Source organism: Chrysemys picta, chromosome 8 (assembly GCF_011386835.1).
Source record: "Chrysemys picta bellii isolate R12L10 chromosome 8, ASM1138683v2, whole genome shotgun sequence".
Taxonomy (NCBI): Eukaryota; Metazoa; Chordata; order Testudines; family Emydidae; genus Chrysemys; species Chrysemys picta.
Window position 1 is genome coordinate 36,170,210 of NC_088798.1, and position 16,429 is coordinate 36,186,638.

General features: G+C 38.0%; 1 protein-coding gene across 8 annotated transcripts in view; it reads left to right on the forward strand.

Moving 5' to 3' along the window:
• Window positions 1–9,562, forward strand: part of PTBP2 (polypyrimidine tract binding protein 2) — an 86,562-nt gene extending 77,000 nt beyond the window's left edge. For 2 of the 8 annotated variants that reach the window (XM_005307530.4, XM_042840605.2), the window contains 6 exons: window positions 4,560–4,714; window positions 6,188–6,221; window positions 6,641–6,733; window positions 7,421–7,637; window positions 7,741–7,818; window positions 7,979–9,562. In XM_005307530.4, the coding sequence (XP_005307587.3) occupies window positions 4,560–4,714; window positions 6,188–6,221; window positions 6,641–6,733; window positions 7,421–7,637; window positions 7,741–7,818; window positions 7,979–8,111 (710 nt within the window). In that variant the 3' untranslated portion in view covers window positions 8,112–9,562. The remainder of the gene's footprint in view (window positions 1–4,559; window positions 4,715–6,187; window positions 6,222–6,640; window positions 6,734–7,420; window positions 7,638–7,740; window positions 7,819–7,978) is intronic. The other 6 variants (XM_008165778.3, XM_065554267.1, XM_005307531.4 and 3 more) reach the window with 3 other exon arrangements.
• The last annotated feature ends 6,867 nt before the right edge of the window (window positions 9,563–16,429 follow it).

A 16,429-nucleotide genomic window follows, 5' to 3' on the forward strand; every position in this document is an offset into this window, starting at 1 on the left:
TCTTAAAATGGCTTGAAATAGCTTTTCAATGCTTAAAAATGTTACTTCTAGTCCTCAAAGGTCCTGAAATAGTGAGTGTTAAGTCTCGTTGGGAAGCTCTGCTTTCCAATGGTACAAAGCTACTGTTTCTCACACCTGCAGTGATTCTTTAGTGTCATGGCATTTTCATAGATAAAAATGGCCTACATTTAAACTATGCTACGCTTCTGCCACTTCACATGGAAAAAGTTGTGCAGTGGGCACATAGTATTGTGCCCCGTCATGTGCATCTTTACTGAATTTTTACTGTGCATCTAATTTATGCCTATGTGACCTTCTTTAACTATACTTCTTGAGCTTACCGAAAACAGACATGAAAAATGGGTATGTACAATATAAAAATCTGTTTCTGCATTTTTTTATGTCTGAATTAAAGTCTTCCAAAATATGTTTCCTAGGGAACTAGTTTTATACGTTGCTCTATTTCTTCTTATTTACATCACAAAAATCTGAAATACTAATATAATTCAAAAGTATACTTAAATCAACTACTACTACTAGCAAGGAGAGTAAATGTATCATTTTTATGGCTGTCACAAAAATGTTGTGGCCCTCACAATACAGGGAGTGGTAAAAACATTTAGAAACAAATTACATGTTTGAAGCCCATAGTTCTCCTCCCTGTCACCCCCTCCACCCCTTGGAACAACATTACAAATATCAAAATTTATGACCAAATTACTTGGGTCTTGAATTAGTTGTACAATAGAATACACATTTAAATTGCACAATAGGATAAATGTATTTTGTTCTCTAAACATTGATGTGCATCTGTTGTGGTTTGCCAATTATGAAGTAAGGGATTGGAGAGGGAATGTCTCAGAGGAGACCAGGATAATGTAAAAACGTGTGTAACTGGCAGAAAAGACCAAATTAGTCATTTCTTCACTGTAAAATATGTAAATAACGAACACAGGTGAAAGCTGCTTTGACAAATTTAACTCATGCAACTATCACTGGCCCCAGATTATACTAGAGGAATTACCGTACTTAGTTTTTGATTAACAAATGGTCTCTCCTGAAACTTCATCCAGCTTATACAACAACTGATCTTAACAATCAGTCTTTTCAACATAAAAAAAATAACATTTTATTGTATTTAAACTTTTTAAAATTATTCTGAAATAATATTTATTTAAAAATTGGTTGAGTACTTTTTTTTCTTTAAAATACAGTTTTGATACTGATTTTGAGGGGAAAGAAAGTAGCATTATGGGATTCCAAGTGGGCATCAATGTAACTTCCAGAACACATTTTCTCATATTGCAAACTGTCTGCTCTACAAACTTTTATGAAAGTTATGTTCTTTCTGGTTTGTAGCTTTGGGTGATGAGGGGTTCATCTTATCTTCTTCCATGGGATATGTGAAAAATTAGAGGTATTGAATAGTGTTCAGTATTTTGGATATATTTTCATTTTTTCACTTATCTCAGCCTCTTTATTGGCTGGTTCTGTTGCTCTAATACAGTGCCTAATATCTGTGCATTTTCTTCTGTGATACAACAGCAGAACATAGCTAGTTAAAGGGAAATCAGTTAATTGCTGAATGCCCGTCTGCCCTTTACTATTTGAAACATTCAGGGCACAACTTTAATTATGACTTTTGGAAAACTTTGGCACATCGTTTTTACATCTAACTTATTTTTTCTCTTATTTATTGATACATTTGTATATAGCAGTATAAATTTGCATGGCAGTCAACTGTGGAAAAGAAAGTGAAAAGTGGATTTTGAGGAATATAGGAATTGCCATGCAAAACTACCAGTGGTCTGTCTAATCCCGTATACTTTCTCTGACAGCAAACAGTACTATATTTCAATGAAAGATTATAGACAACCCTCATATATTGTGTCTGGGGCAGGGAAGTTTTTTCCTAACCCCTGGACAGTTAGTGATTGGCTTATATCCTGAAGCTTGATTGTCCATGTACACATATTTAGCCTCTCTAATATAACTGGATGTTCTTGTTATCCATAAAAATGTCTAATCCTCTATGCATTATGCTAAAAAACAAAGCATTCTTATTGTCTTTAAATGTGTTGCCCCTTTAATTTTATTAGATGCCTCCTTCCCTTTTTTTTGAGTTACAGGAGGGACTAAATAGGATTGCCTAGTTAACCTTCTCAATAGCATTCATTATTTTGTATACCTGTGTTATGACACTATAGACTAATATCTTTTAAAACTCTTCTATTTTGAAAATCCTTTCACATTATTAATTTTAATTGCCCTTCTTTCAACCCTTCTGTATCTGCTTTTGACATGGAATGACCAAAACTGAACACGTTTTCTAAGGGAGAATATAACTTTCATTTATGTAATGCCATAACAATATTTTCAGAATTAATCTCTATCCCTAACATTGTTTTTGTCGTTGTTTTGTTTTACCATTACTGCATAATAGATACTGGCTATCCCACTCAGTCACAATAAATTAATATTATATACTTAGCTAGTCCTTTTGTCCAGCACGGTAAAATCTCAATGTGTTAATTATTTCTCTCATAAATTCCCCCCCGTAAAAGAAACATGATTAATGAGTTGGAGCATGGACATTTTACTTACTTTGTGTGAAATAAACTTTGTAACCACACTTATTTTACACTTCTCCATTTTTCTTCTACTCAAATATCTATTTTTAGTAGTGCTGGGAATATTTTATTTTATTATTGACAAGTACAGTCACAATTAGCTTCTCAGTATTTACTCACTATCTGAGATGGGAGAATTCTTCTGCCTTTCCCTTATTTTTATTTTTAAACAAAATTAGCTCCTGAGGGGAAGAAGGGAGAAAACTCAATTCTCATCTGCAAACTAAAGATTTCTATTTAGATGGGTTAGTGGGCCCAACTGGTCAAGGTTACATGGTCCTGAGTTAAATTTTCATTTATCATCATCATCCAGGCATCAGAAGACCACATAGTGAAATCTGCAAGGCCTAGTGCAGTAGTGGAAAATAGCATGCAATAGAATAAAGTAATAAATAATTCGAACAATTATGATTTTTGTGCTAGTCTTATCATTTTATTTGTTGGAGACTAAATAAAATGTACTTGTACAAATATGTCTAATTTACCTGTAAAAGGTAGGGCAGGCATAGCACAGGGGCACAATTTCACAGGATGGTGGGGAAGGAGTGTATCCTAGAGGGATAAGTACCCAAGGGATTCCACTGGGAAAACGCATCATAAATTAATACTATCCCTGCCTTAGCCTTTTTGGAGGGGAGGAGCTGAAGTGCAGGTGGCCAATGGCAGCTGAGTTCCTGAATTAATTTTCTTAGGATTCAGAGAGGCTAGGGAGGATTACCACTGTGGAGCCATATCTCTGGACTGAATATTCCTGCGTCTTCATGGCTGGAACCTTTTTTTCCCCCCACTGAGCCTATCGCTATGGGTAATATGTAGGCTACTCGATTTGCCTTACTCTGCAAGGTTGCAACCTAGCCTAAAGCATCAAGTTGAAGTGAAGAAAGTACTCTAATACCAAAGGGTAATTTAAAGGAAATATAATGGTGAAGATAACTTGCATTAATATTTAGTTTCACTGACTTGACTGGTATATTCCAGCAACAAGATTAATTAAGCATCAAAAAGATTTTTTCAAGTCATTTTGATAAGAACATAAAAAATGGCCATACTGAGTCAGACCAAAGGTCCATCTAGCCCAGTATCCTGTCTTCCAACAGTGGCCAATGCCAGGTGCCTCAAAGGGAATGAACAGAACAGGTAATCATCAAGTGATCCATTCCCTGTCCATTCCCAGCTTCTGGCAGACAGAGGCTAGGGACACCATCCCTGCCCATCCTGGCTAATAACTATTGATGGACCTGTCCTCCATGAATTTATCTAGTTTTTTTTTTTAAACCCTGTTATAGTCTTGGCTTCACAACATCCTCTGGCAAAGAGTTCCACAGGTTGGCTGTGCGTTGTGTGAAGAAATACTTCCTGTGTTTGTTTTAAACCTGTTGCTTATTAATTTCATTTCATGACCCCTGGTTCTTGTGTTATGAGGAGTAAATAACACTTCCTTATTTACTTTCTCCACACCAGCCATGATTTTATAGACCTCAATCATATCTCCCTTTAGTCGTCTCTTTTCCAAGCTGAAAAGTCCCAGTCTTATTAATCTCTCCTCATATGGAAGTGATTATATACCCTAATCATTTTTGCCCTTTTCTGAACCTTTTCTAAACCTATAGATATTATTAGGGAGGATTTTTGCTTTAATCTAAGAAAAAAGAGCAATATGTGTGGTTCACAAGAACTACATTTGATTGAAAACAAAATGGTCTTTAGAGAAGTGAAGTAGCATATAAAGTGCTTTGAAGCAAGAAAATAGTGAGAACCTTGGTTTTTCTCCTGATATTTATTACTGATCCATTTCACTAAGCATTGGAAAATACTAATTCTGGAATGAATTTTTTTGTAGTGTAAACAATACAGTATTTGAACTTCTAATTTAGATATTTTTAAACGACTTGTTTGTATTTCGTAAAATATGCTTTATTTTAAAATTAGGGCTTCCTGTTGCAGCTGTTCCAGGAGCGCTGAGTCCTTTGGCTATTCCGAATGCTGCTGCTGCAGCAGCCGCTGCTGCTGCTGGCCGAGTGGGTATGCCTGGAGTCTCAGCTGGTGGCAATACAGTCCTCCTGGTTAGCAATTTAAATGAAGAGGTCAGTGAAACCATTAACTCTTTTTTCCTTATTTTTTAATCACACTTCATTTGTAAATGTTTTCATTTTTTTGCACTTGCCTCTATTTTCACTTGCATACTTTAAGATCAAAGTATTTTTTCTTGTTTTTTGTATGTTTAAATTAATTTTGAAACTATAAACTTTATATTTTTTTTCTATTATAGTTAAATACTTTTGTTTTCCTAGGTAGCTAACAACTTAAAATATCCTTTGATATTTGGCTACCTATTTTTCCTAAGAAAAATATGGTGAATACTGCATGTTTGGCTTTCAATTTGTAATTTAAATATTTTCACAAAAACAGCAAACTGTATTCTAATTTGTAGATTATATTTTATGTAAAGTAGAATTATGTTTTTCTTTTCTAATTATTTGCTGCTTCATTTCATGCTTACATGTCACTGCATTTTTAAAATCTTAATTTATGTGAACTGCTCTAACACGTTTTTCTTTGAAGGTTCTCCCAAAGATCTTGACGAGGCACTCTTCCAGTCTCTCTTAGTAATTTTTTCTTTGCAGTTATTATTCATTTGTCTCCAAAAACATTTTTCACCTTAATACTGTTATCTTTCTTGCTAACTCTAAAAATCTAAGGGGTTTTATTTAGTTTTGCATTTTTACTGTCTTGTACAATTTTTTTTTAATTGCTGTGAAAGCTGGTATGAAATGTGGGAAGTTTGATGTATCAGTTTGTCTAGTTGGAATACTTGTTTCATTTTTAACTGGCCTCTGTTAATATGATTCATTAAGCTTATTTATCATTCGTTACTATTTTCTCATCCACAGTCTTGCATGTTAAAATGTTTGGATCAGAGTGCCATTTTGAAAGATTTTTGCCTGCATTTCATACCCAGCCATGCTTATGCACTTAAAGTTCAAAGTTTAAAATTTCTATTGCATGCTTTTTTTTTTCATGTTGAGATGAAATGCTGTAATTTATTCTTTGATATGGATGTACTTTACCCATATTTGTCTTGGGTGACTACATTTTACTCAGTTTTTTTTCTTGTACAGTACATAAACCAACCATTTTCTGACCAAATTCCTGCATTTCCTATGTACTGACCTATATTTTATTTTTTTTTGTTCCCCACTTCCTTTTTTTCTACTGCATTGCTGTTTCCCTTCCCCATTTCATCCTTCTCCTTTTGTGTTCACCTTCCCTTTCCTTGTCTTTCCTCAAATTCCCATGCCCTCCCCCGTCTTATCCTTTATTTTCCTTATCCTTGTCTACGTTCCCTGTCTTCATTCCCTATGTTCATGCTTCTGTGCTTGAACAAAATGTGTTCCTCGGACCAACTTGCCCCAATTAACCGCCTTGAACCATGATCCATGACCACCTCACCATTCTGCGGGAACCACCCTTCGTTATGGATGATCTGTTCATCTCCGCTCTTCCTCGACTCTTCTCTCTTCTTGTCTTACGCTGCTTGCTCTTCTCTCCTTCTAAAGATGGTTACGCCCCAAAGTCTGTTTACCCTCTTCGGTATGTTATTGTTAGCACTATACTTTTATTATTGATTTAATTTTTGTTTCACCTTAATTCTTATTTGTAGCTAGCACTTTTGGCTTAAAGTTGAATAGTAAATCTTTTGCTATTTTTCTTTTGCTGTTTAAAAACTCTCCATAGACACAAGATTTTCTTTTAATGCATGCTAATATATTTTGCATGGTCTTTAATTTAATATCATTCACATAGCTTTTGAGGGTTTATCAAAAATTTATTCTTTTCAAAATTCACTATTCAAAATCTTGATCTTCTTTATTCATTTGTGTGAATGTTGAGATTGAGTGGGTGATCTTGTTGATGTCTGAATGTTTCATTGATATGTCAAGATGTGCTGTTCAGTTGATTAGACTTAAAATTAATTTTTCTTTTGGATTACCTCTCTGACTCCAAAAAAGGTGTTTATGGGGATGTGCAGCGTGTGAAGATTTTATACAATAAGAAAGACAGTGCTCTTATACAGATGGCAGATGGGAACCAGTCACAGCTGGGTAAGATTAAATTCATTTATGCCTCATTTAAATCTGTAAATTTAAGTGTTTGAAATCATGTTGTGGAAATTCAAATGAACATGTTCATATTTGTCAGTCTACTCTCATTCTAGTTTTTCTCCGATCCCAGACTGTCCATGAGATATGAAAACTTATTACATCAACTCATTTTGTATTCCAAAAAGCGTATGTGTATATGCTGCTTTATGTGAACAGAATAATAGTGTTGTTGGAGGAGAAAGAGGTGTTAATTTATTTTTTTAACTAAACATTAGCTCCAAATTCTAATTTAACCCTATGGACATCAGTCTGCTACTATAGTGGCCATATCAGCACAATAGCATACACAAAATACCACAATTAAATCAGAAAAAAGAAGTTTGATCATAATACTAGGTAGTGGTATATATGTTGGTTAGTGTCATAGTGTGCTTATTCACCTGGAATAAATTATTTGGACCATTCAAATAACAGAATAAAATAGGGTTGTGTTTGCATGTTTGTTTTACTGAATACATGGCTAAACATAGCAGTGCAGTTTTGAAAATTTTACAAACTAACTTTGAAATGGAATTATTTTTCTAGCTTGCAATGTTGGCTGAAATCCGTGATTTAATGAGAAAGTATATGCCATCCTTGCAGGGTTTTGAAATGTAGTACTGAATTTAATAAACTTGTCTTTTTCAGCCATGAGTCATCTTAATGGACAAAAAATGTATGGAAAGATTATTCGAGTTACCCTTTCCAAGCATCAGACAGTACAGCTACCTCGAGAGGGACTTGATGACCAAGGGCTCACTAAAGATTTTGGTAATTCACCCTTGCATCGCTTCAAGAAACCTGGCTCAAAAAATTTTCAGAATATATTCCCTCCATCTGCAACACTTCATCTGTCCAATATTCCGTAAGTATTGTATGACAATAAGCCAACGGGATTCACATAAGGCATAAAATACTAGATCCACTAATAATTAATTCTTACTTTTTTTTGTTTTCCATTTTTCTAGACCATCAGTAGCAGAAGATGATCTGCGCACACTGTTTGCTAACACTGGAGGCACTGTGAAAGCATTTAAATTTTTTCAGTAAGCAACTTTTCCTTGAATCCTTATGTTTTTAACAAAAGATTGACTTCATATGTTTTAACAGAACGTCTTGAAAAAATACTCTTCTGGAGAGGGAAGAGAGGTTTTTAGGCCCTTATTTAGTATTGATTGAGTTCCTAATGTTGTTCTTTTGTTTCAGAAGAGATCACAAGATGGCACTTCTTCAGATGTCAACAGTGGAAGAAGCTATTCAGGCTTTGATTGATCTGCATAATTACAATCTTGGAGAAAATCACCATCTGAGAGTTTCTTTCTCCAAATCAACGATTTAAAATGGGAGATAAAAAATGAAGGTGTATCGCATTGTTCAGTGTCGTCACCTATTGACTGTTCAGGAGAGTGGGGACCAGAGTTTGACTTCTGTCTTTCATGCTGTTATCATTCCTTGGTTGTTTTTTAAAAAAAAAACATTCATAATAAAATAAAAGCAGTGATATTAACTGTTGGTTTTTCATCTGTTGTTTAGAGAAACATCATTTTGTTTAAAAGGGTTTCAAGTTAAGCCCACAGTTTTTCAAGTTAGTTGACATACGTGCCTTAAAAAGGAAAACTAGTGTTGCTAGAATTGCATTTGCTAGTAAAATGAATTTGGTTGGCTGGGGCACAGTGTTACATGAGAATTAAAATATATTTAGGCAGGGGTGTGTTAAAAAGGTTAAGGTTTTTGTTTCTCCTGCTTGGAATTCTTTTATTACTTATTGGGTTGTCACGTACCTTTCTTTTTAATCAGATAAGATACATTACTTTGAAAGATTAAAACACAGCATATTTTATTTCTACTACTTTAACTCTTTTTTGTAAATGGCCTTCTGTATTTCATGATTCTGGTCTAGATTCAGTTATGAATGTAGCCATTAGAGAAAATTAACAAGGTACAGAATATTAATTTCTTAAAAGAGAAAAAAGTGATTTCTGTGTTTTTGAGCCCTATGTGGAAAGCATTGTGGGTGGAATCTTAACCTTTTTGTACACACTCTTGTGGGACGTATCATATAAATGTCAGCACTAAGTAATGTCTTGTTTGTGGTTGAATATTTTTCGTAGATGTTTTTGAAGTTGACATGACTTATGTGCATTTAAATATATATTGCCATCTTTAGTTTGTAATTAAGATTTGGAATATGGTTGTGGATTTCTGAGCATGTGCAGACTGGTCTAGCTAGTTCAGGAACTGGTGCATGTATTTTTCAAAGATGAAGAAAGTGTACTGTGAACACTTGCAGGAAGGTTAATTTTGTGGCAGTTTTTTAAAACTGACAACCAGGTGGGACCAAAGTTTATGTGCCTTTAGTCTTAATTTACCTTGCATTGTAATATTCAGTTTTAATAAATCTCTTCAAAATATTTTGTATTTAGAAATCGATCTGACTTTACTATAAACATGGCTCAGAATCTACAGATCAAATTATTTTGAAAACAGTTCTTCTGTCATTCTGAACTGTTTAATCTGATTCTGTTTAAATGACCAATGCTTTTTGAAATTGATGTACTTAGTTTCAAGATTCATAGATTCTGTTATCTATGTAGAAAAAGGTCATGTATATTTTCTATTAGTTAAGTTTTTACATCTTTAGAAATGTAAAATTCAGTATAGTTTGAAAGCGGCACAATTAAAAATTAATTTTCTAACAAAGTTGGGAGGTTTGACAGTCGTTTAATTTCATTTTGTGTGTACTCTGCTTACCTCTGTAGCATGCTCAATAAACACTTCTGTAGCTCTGTATTCACCTTTTCTGTCTTTCTCTGCTGCCTTTTCTCTCTTCTCTTCTTTGTTTTCCACTCCCACTGTGCTTCTGAATTCATGTTTATTCTCTGCCAGGGTGGGAAAAGAATAATCATAGTAATAATTTTACAATTGTATGGCTTTATACCATAAGTAAATCTGATGCTGTGAAAATACATCAGCTCCTTATATTTAGAAAGACAGTAACTGCTTTGGAGGAGTACATATATATTACACATTTCCCACCCTGTTATAACCTACTACTTTAAGGACAACTTTTGTTGTGGTTTGTTAATGCTCTTTCTCTCTCTCTTTTCTGTTTTAAGTAGATTTATGCACTAATAGATCTCTCAGGTTTGCCATGCTGTCTTGCTGCAATTTCATCTTCCATCTTTTGTGTCTGTTAAAGATTTTCTACTAATCATAAAATATTCTCATGGGTTAAAAAACAAAACAAAAAAAACCCCAAAGTGACCATGTTGCTAAAACAAATATTAGAACAATGGACCATATTATAGTTGTTGGTTTGTTTTTTGTTTTTTTTCCCCACCTGTTCTGAAAACCATTCAAGAAAATTCTTTTGGCAAGTTAGTTTCTACACATTTATTTTAAATTGATTTTTCTCCGCATAATAAATGTTAATTTCTCTAGGTTAAAAATAACTTAACACACAGTCCCAGTTAAAGAATAACTGTATAATTCTGAACTTCTGTATTGGTAAAAGTTATCAAGGTTCAAAACATTTTTTGTCACTTCTTCAATACAGCTACTGTAGGTTTATTGATCTCAGATTACTTTGTGACCTGGTGTCTGTTCTTTATGATGGCCTTATAATCAATAACTATCTGTCAAATATTTAAAGGTTACCACATAACCTAGAGGTGTTGCATTAGTCTCCACTGTACTAAATAAAAATGAATTGCATTGAAATCTGCTTGGTCAGGAACACGCCCTAAGTATGGCTCTGAAGTTATGCTTCAAGTATTGCAATCATCACCCAGACTGAACTACAAATAAAATCATTTCAACTCTGACTGAAGCTTTGTGAACCAATTTAAAGCTTTGTATATTACAAAGTCTAAATTAAAAGCCTGTTGTAGACTAAAAATCCTTCACTTTTAACAGCATGATGTGCCCTGTATTTTTAAAATCAGAATTTTAATGAATTAGTTTGACAGCATCCAGAACTAATAAGTAATGAGATTTTGACTAAATTTGTCTTCTGAATGCATGTTAAAATGTGCTCAACTGTATCTGAGGAGAAATATGAATTGAAAGTTACCATTCCTAGTATTCAGCTCTTGCTGAACTATTTATACTTTGAACCATCTGTATCAGATAGCTGTACAATAAAAGTTGTGTGTATAATGTAGAAATAACTTTACAATACGTGCATCTGGTGAGATGTTTACAAATTTAGGGGTATTTTTATTTGTTTAATTGAACGTTGCCAAACCTATTATTCTAAGAATAGGTAGCTATAATTATTTTCTCAGGTTGTTAAGTTCTGTTACAAAAACTCAAGCAGAAAACAATGTATATTGAATTCTATTTGTTATAAACCCATTAACACTCATTATGAGGCTCTGTTTATATACATTTAAATTAAAAAATGCTGGTCTTATAACTGCCATAAAGGTGTCGTCTATAAACTCAATGAAGAAAATCACTGTTCAGTTCTTGACTAACTTGAATTCTCTAATAATAGATGTGATAGATAATTGAAAGGTTATTAATTATAGAAATATATTATGGTTAATATTTCTGTAATTGGGAAGATAATGATCAAAACAATTTTTTACTGCATTATGCAAAAAACAAAAAATAAAACTGCCTTACTGTAAAGAGTGAAAAGTAAAGATATTTGTTTAGATAATGCATAGATTAAATGTCCTAATTGTTGGAAGAACTGCTAGAAGACCAAGCTGACATTATTTTTCTTACATTATTATCTAAATTATATAAAATGTTGATAATTTGAAAAATCAACATTCATATTTTTCAAATTTAAATTATTCTTAGCATATAAAGAGGTTTGAATAACTTTTTAGACAGCATACAAATAATGCAGTAGCCACATAAGCTACCTTATTAGAACTTTCCAGTTCCGTAGGCATTTTTGATATTTTAAAATACAGAGATCTTGGCTTTGGAATATCTGCTTTAAAATAGCTGTAGTATGTTTCCTTTATGCAAAAGTCATTTTAGATAGCTCAAGAACTTTTCTGTGTAGATTAGTTGATTTTTCCATCATTTGGAGAGGAACCCAGATTAATTTGCTAAACAACATTGGACTTGGAAAGCTGGGTCCAAAAGTGGTTTCTTATTTGTCCAGTAGTGCAAATACTATGAATTTATGTATGAACTTAAAAAAAAAAAAAATCTGGACAACCAAAAATTGTGGCAAACTTACTCCCTTTAAATAAAGATTTTCAACATTCTCAGGTGATGTTATTTACTCTGATTTTAAAATGTGTACTACTAACACATACCTTAGCCCTTCGGGGGAAGTGACTGATCTCCCTTGTTTTGTAAATTGCCATGTGAATTTATGCTGCTATATAATTTTTTAAGATTAAAAATCTTAACCTTAAGATTTAACTATTTGGCTATATACATTGCAGTGTTACATTGCAAACCAGCAATTTAAGTTTAAGAAATAAAGAAAAAACTCTTCTCGTTCTTACTCTGAATTTCTTTAAATAATGAGGATCTAAAAGTCACAAATCCCACGCTGAAGTACAGATCTGTAAGAAGTGGTCACAAATGTATAACCAGCCATTTGAAAAAGGTACTCTTGGTCATCAGTTCCAACAGCTGCTACATATCCAGACCCAAATGGTGAATCTCCTGAATAATAGAGGGGTGAATCGTCTCAATAACAGAATCCTATCCTCCCGATAATTTTGTCTTGCCCTTCAGGGCTTTCGCCCAACCCAGCATACCTCTCTTTATTCTTGTCCAGGTTTCGCCCAACCCAGCATACCTCTCTTTATTCTTGTCCTGGGAAAAAGGACATTGAGCCATATGACTTCAATGAAAATGAGACAGAGCTGTGTTTCATCAGCATACTTATTCTGCTGCAGCCCAAATTTTCACTCTAGCACTCCCAGTAGTTTCACGTACATGTTGAGATGAAACAGCGTTCCTAAACCCCATGTGAGAGTTTATTTATCCCTTTTTGTCCATCACATCGAGACTATTATGGCTTCATCCCTAGATGATTCTGAACATTTGAATGGACTGCTTGTCCCTGGGTGCCCAACTCTTCCTGCCAAGAGTGTTTTTTCCTGTGCCAAGAAGGGCAGTTCCCCTCTCCCTTTTGTGGTTTCAGATTTGTAGTAGTGCTTATTTCACCTTTTGACCTTAAGACTATTATCAGCTCTAAAGCAGAAGGTTTTCTTCTTCAATGGATATGGCGTAATGGAGGAGTGGCAGTGATCATTCAAATCATTTTTGAAGTTAAGCATTTTAAAAGAGGCAATACAGCTAATGTAATTAAAGAGGTGACCTGGAAGATGGTACTCTGGAGGAAAGAGGAGATGCTTTTCTAGTGACTAGAAGGGTTCAAAGAATTTTCTGGCTCACTTGCTCAATCAGGACTACTTAGATAACCAGTTCTCACCATCATCATGACAGATCACTAAGGGACATGACAAATTGAGCACCACTCAGGTCGATCTCTGGCAAGATGTTTAAGGTGCACTGATTGTATATTCAATTTATATCCATCACTGGCAGTTTTGTCAAGCCACCAAAGCTTTTAGCGCCCTTGTGATTACTGGGTGTGTAGCAGCTTTCCTTGGCTGAAGCCCACAGGCTTCAGAATTAGTTTTCCATATTTATAATATGTCCATACCAAGAGTGAAGCAGTGTAGATGGGCTGGTAGTTCCTGTGTTTGGCTTAGAAGATTCTAGTTCTTTTTTCGAGTGCTTGCTCTCATATCCATTCCATTGTAGGTTTGTGTGCTCGCCACATGCACTGGTGCCAGAAGTTTTTCCCTCAGTGGTATCTGTAGGGGACCGGCTCTGGCGCCCTCTGTAGTGGCTCCTCCCACGCTCAGTTCCTTCTTACCACCAGTGACGGTGGTGGAACATCTCTTGCTTTGACAAGCCTGCTTGTTCTTAATCCGTTGAAATGAACCTTTTTCTGTAAATAGTTAAAAGTTTGTTAGTAGTTTCCCTTAGTGTAGGTAGGTAGTTAAAGTTAGTCCTGGACGGGACTCAGCCTAGAAACGAGGCATGCCCCAATCCCCAGACTTCAAACCCTGTGATTGCTGCAAAAAACTGATGCCCATCAGCGATCCTCATAGTAGCTGTCTGAGGTGCCTGGGCGAGACCCATATCAGTGACAAGTGTCAGATCTGCAAGAGGTTCAAGCCTCGGACAAAGGAGTGAGACATACATCTCCGGGTGCTCCTTGCAGAGTCGGCGCTAGCACCGGCACTGGAGCCATCCAGGTCAGACTCTGCTCCTAGTATCGCAGCATTGGTACGAAGCGCTTCGCCAGTGCCATCTTTGGACCATAGCCAATCGCTCTCTCCGGCACCAGCCGTGAGGCAAAAAAAGGCTGGGAGGGGACGATTGTCGACATCCCATAAAGTGAAGGAGAGGGCCAGAGGGGAGCAAGGACCCGCAAAGGGCGGCTCTTCACCTCCATGAGTCAGGCCCCAGCTCAGGTCGAGTAGGTTAGCCCATCCCGAGACGCACCTGCCACCCGGGACAGTGATGCGGGCCTCTGGCACCTGGACATGCCGTCGATACCCAAGGCCCTGCAGGCAGAGCAGGACATCTTACTGTTATCAGTGCCGGCCATGGCGGTGCCTTGTTCTAAGGGCAAACCTGCCATGGGACCTTTCCAGCAGTCCCCATCTGTGTAGCACCACTCTCCTCCTCAGGGAGTCCCACCAGCGGTCACCCGCGCTGAGCTGCCAGGCCTTGGACATAGGGAGGCCAGCCCGAAGGAGCCCTCACTAGTCTCCGGACTAATGGCACCGCTCACTGGGTTCAACACGCAGAGCGCTGGTGACTCAGTGCAGGCCCATGGAGGTGCACCCGTCCCTACAGCCCCGATATCAGGGCCGACCTAGCCACTCCCCGAGTATGCAGCACGGCTCCAGGGACACAAGCCAATGGTCCCGAGAGCCTCACCGCTGGAGTGCAAGTATGGGTCGCTGCAGTCAGGTCCGTGCTTCCCACCTCGATAGCCAACTCGCTCCTGCTTGATGGACCGGCACCGTTGAGGAAGCATGAGGCATCAATCGCTGGGCCGCCGTTGCAGATCCGCCAAGCACCGTTGGTCTCCGGGAGCTTGGCGCATGGAGTCATCACCCTCAGACAGAGCTGGGATCGGCACCATTGCAACTGGGACGATTGATCGTCACTGTCCTGGTCTCCCATATGTGATCCCTCCTCTTTGGACTCCAGTACCGAGCAGGACTCCATACCCAGAGGTCGTCGAGATGCTCTTCCGCTCCGTGAGCGGACCTGTTTGTCACCAGGCAGCACTTCTGCCCTCTCCAGGGCTTAGGCAGGGACTCCCTCTCCAATGCCTTCCTTCTGTTGTGGAAGGGGGAGCTGATGTACGCATTCCCACCAATTCCGCTGATCAGCAGAGTCCTAGCAAAAGTCAAGAGACAAGGTAAGGGTCATCATGATCGCCTCGGCGTGCTCATTAGCCTGGCTGTGGCGACCCCTGGCCACTGCCTAGCTGTCTGGATCTCCTCTTGCAAGACCACGGATGGCTCCTGCACCCGAACCTTCCCACTCCCCACCTCATGGCTTGGTTGGTGAGTGGCTGAACCCGGAAGAAAGGGCCTGCTCCAGCCAGGTACAGCAAGTCCTCTTGGAAAGCAGAAAGCCTTCCACCAGAAAGACTTACCTGGCAAAATGGAAGTGGTTCTCCTGCTGGATGGAGGAGCATGGCATCTCCCCAACATGGTCGTCTGCAGTTCATCCTCAATTACCTGCTCCACCTTAAGCAACAAGGCCTCGCGCTTTCCTCCATCAGGGTGCACTTAGCAGCCATAGCAGCTTTCCACCCGCAGGTCCAGGGCAAATCGGTGTTCTCACATGAGCTGTCCATCCGGTTCCTGAAAGGACTAGAGCAGCAATTCGGTCTGGGACCCGATTGTGCAATGGAACCTCAACCTCTCAAGGCTCATGGGACCTCCCTTTGCGCCACTGGCCTCCTGCTCCCTTTCACATCTGTCATGGAAGGTAGCTTTCCTTGTAGTTATTACCTTGGCAAGGTGAGTCTCTGAGCTTAAGGCCCTCACTTTGGAGCCCCCTTACACAGTTTTCTACAAGGATCAAGTCCAGCTGCGACCCCACCCGGCATTCCTGCCCAAGGTGGTGTCTCACTTCCACGATAACCAGGATATCTTTCTCCCGATTCTCTGTCCAAAGCCACACTCAATTGCGGAGGAGAGACGGCTGCACACCTTGGATGTCTGGCACACCCTAGCCTTCTACCTGGAGCATACAAAGGCCTTCCGCAAGTTGACCCAACTCTTTATCGCAGTCACGGATAGGATGAAAGGCCTGCCGGTATCCTTGCAGAGGATCTCTAACTGGATCGCCTTGTGTATCTGGACCTATTATGAGTTAGCGCGGACCGAGCCGCCACCTATACTAAAGGCTCACTCAACCAGAGCACAAGCGTCCTCAGCAGCCTTCCTAGCACACGTCCTCATCCAGGACATCTGCAGGGCCGCCACATCATCAGTACACATGTTCACGATGCATTACACCATCACCCTGCAGGCCAGAGATGATGCTGGATTCAGCAGAGTTGTGTTGCAATTGACACTTCCATGAACTCCTATCCATCTTGGGTAGCACTGCTTGAGAGTCACCTACAATGAA